At 38.0% G+C, this 2,805-nt stretch overlaps 1 protein-coding gene across 2 annotated transcripts; it reads left to right on the top strand.

Annotated features, from left to right (window-relative positions):
* The first annotated feature begins 224 nt into the window (after positions 1-224).
* Positions 225-2,794, top strand: LOC111786705 (AP2-like ethylene-responsive transcription factor At2g41710). Of its 2 annotated transcripts, XM_023666936.1 has the most exons (7): positions 225-606; positions 1,327-1,409; positions 1,530-1,538; positions 1,647-1,735; positions 2,072-2,145; positions 2,218-2,268; positions 2,596-2,794. In XM_023666936.1, exons 1-7 carry the CDS (start codon positions 368-370, stop codon positions 2,603-2,605), a joined length of 555 nt encoding a protein of 184 aa, XP_023522704.1. In that variant the 5' UTR covers positions 225-367; the 3' UTR covers positions 2,606-2,794. The 2 variants fall into 2 exon arrangements, with proteins under 2 accessions (XP_023522704.1, XP_023522703.1); XM_023666935.1 differs by lacking the exon at positions 2,596-2,794 and having other exon boundaries at positions 2,218-2,473.
* The last annotated feature ends 11 nt before the right edge of the window (positions 2,795-2,805 follow it).

Below are 2,805 nucleotides of genomic sequence, written 5' to 3'. Positions count from 1 at the left end.
AAAAAAAAAAAACGAATTAAACGCCAACAAACAGAACATCCTACTCCACTGCTACCAACCTGGCTTTTCCAAAAGCGGACAACACGTGATCATCACGCGCACTTTCGAACTCTCTCAATTTACCATTTTACCCTCCTCCCCATGCTAGCCGTTGCCGCCCCCGGTTCCTTTTCCTGCTTTCAAACTCTCTCAATTTACCATTTTACCATTTTCTCTGCCAACTCTAGTTTGGACCTTCCGTGGTCAATCACAGTCCACCAAATCCAGGCTTTTTCTCCCACACTCTCACTCACACTCTATTTCCCTCACTCCTCGTTTCGCCCAAATCCTCTCCCCCTAGGGTTTAGGTTTTCTCTGCACCTTTCCCATGGCTTCCTCGTCATCTGATCCTGCCTTCAAACACGAACCCGGTGCTTCTTGCGCTGCTGCTGCTGGAGGAGGAACCCCGGAGTCTTCCGAGGTTGTAATGGCGAACGATCAGCTTTTACTTTACAGAGGATTCAAGAAAGCCAAGAAAGAACGAGGTTGCACTGCCAAAGAGCGCATCAGTAAAATGCCTCCATGTGCTGCTGGGCAAAGGAGTTCCATATACCGCGGAGTCACTAGGTAATTCTCATATTACTATGCGCCTTCCTAGTTCGTACTGTGTCTGATTGCTCATAAAATGAAGAGTTCTGTTTTCTTTTTTTGGAAGTAGGAAGAGTTTAATTAGCTTATAAATTCTCCAATATTAGAGAACCAGAAGAGTGTTGAATTCTTGCTCACTGCCCGGATTGTGTTTACGACTCGGTACCATAAGAGGTGAGTCTGTGTTCATATAAGGCAATTTTGTTACTATAGCCCAAGGATTGGTAACCTGAGCTAATGGCCACTGCAGTAAATGGAATTTTGAAACCGATATCGCGTTGAAATGGCTTCATAATTTACTGCATTTTATCTGGAGCTAAACGGAGGAGGCATTTTGCTATTGTATTGATCTGTCCGCATGTGTGATATATAGTACCATAACTATTGAGTTTAGGAGGTCAGATAGGGCTGTTTTATGAACTGGACACATAAGAGTGGAAAATGTATACGTATAGGGCATTGAAATCGTCACTCTTTGGAAGTCGCCTACCTCACTAAGTATCGTATCAAGTCAGTAGATGTGGGCAATTCATATTAGTGTCGTAGGATGATCAATTGTTTGTTTGACTATAAAAAATTGCTTTCTTATTATTTATTTAGTGCGATTTGATTATCTGACGTTGCTTGTGATGTAGTCTGTTCTTTTTCTTTATCTTTTTCTCTACTGACTAGCGTCTATGAATGGTTTGATGATATTAGACATAGATGGACTGGTCGTTATGAAGCTCATCTTTGGGATAAAAGTACCTGGAACCAGAACCAGAACAAGAAGGGAAAGCAAGGTCTCTCTTTCTCATACAAATCTTGGTGTGAAACCAATTACTTATATGCATGTGATATCGTACTTACACTGTGTTCTATTTAACATGTGCATGGAACTGGCATATGATTGATCATTCCAGTGTATCTGGGTAAGTTACTATTCTGATCTCTTTTCCTCTGCATTCTTTTTAACATTGACTGAGGCTGGATCTTTTCCCTTTACACTTTTTAAAATAGTGAATAACATGAATTTACAGGAGCATATGATGAAGAAGAGGCAGCTGCTAGGGCATACGATTTGGCAGCCTTAAAATATTGGGGTCCTGGGACTCTTATTAATTTTCCAGTGAGATATCATTTAGTCCCAATTTATTCTTTGACGACTATAGTTTCTTATTATTTTTTTTTATGCAACTTTGAAGCATATGTTCCACTTTTTTGATGTTTGGTCTTACAAAGTTCAGAGTTACAAACTACATTTTGTTGAAAATTTAAATTGTGCGTCACTTTCTACCTTTTGAAAAGTACATAAAATATGAAGGTTCTAGATTATTACTGCCCTACAGAGTTCTGGAAAAAGTATTTTTGTATTTGGAGAAGTATCTTCAGTATTCTTCATGCATGCTTCGTTCTGATTGATTTTTCTTTGGGTAATAAGAAATGGAATAACTGCATTTTGCAGGTGACTGATTATACTAGGGACCTTGAAGAAATGCAGACTGTTTCAAGAGAGGAATATCTTGCGTCTCTAAGAAGGTAAGTAGAAACTGTTGAAACATCTTTTGGTGACACAATCTGCTGCTGCTTATATAATTATACACTTTGCAGAAAGAGCAGTGGATTCTCCAGGGGAATATCTAAATATCGTGGTCTCTCGAGGTTTTTTCCCCCTCACTAAAATGTTAATTGTATTTAACTTTGTGTGGTTTATTTTAATGTTATAAAGCGTCGACTTCTTCTGGGTCCTCTTGGTAATTCATAAATTTATAGGTTATAATGTTATAGTTTTAGTGCCTCATATGATTAACACTTTGTTTTGAGTTTTCATATGATGAAAACAATTATCATATTATGCATTCCTTTATTTTTTTAATTTTCTTTATGGAAACCAAGCTTTTATTTTGGGCATTCAAAAAGACAGCCCAACAAAAGGAGTCATACAAAATATCATATCCATGCAAATCTAAATTGTTATGCTTTCTGTAGGGGTGGATGAAGGTTTAGAGTCAGACATGTTGGTACATTGCTGAGCCACAGAATGAATTATGACTTCCATTTTTGATTTCGTGGTTTTGTTATCATAATAATGATAGAATGATCAAGAGGAGATGATTTCTAAGTTTGTTTTTTAAGCCACAAGGAAAATTTAGGCGAGTACTGGAATTGGATGTTGCTGGGAACATGATTGGAGAGGTT

Source organism: Cucurbita pepo, unplaced genomic scaffold (genome assembly GCF_002806865.2).
Source record: "Cucurbita pepo subsp. pepo cultivar mu-cu-16 unplaced genomic scaffold, ASM280686v2 Cp4.1_scaffold002500, whole genome shotgun sequence".
Lineage (NCBI taxonomy): Eukaryota > Viridiplantae > Streptophyta > Magnoliopsida > Cucurbitales > Cucurbitaceae > Cucurbita > Cucurbita pepo.
The sequence above is the reverse complement of the archived record's forward strand: the minus strand, read 5'-3'. Positions and strand labels throughout refer to the sequence as shown.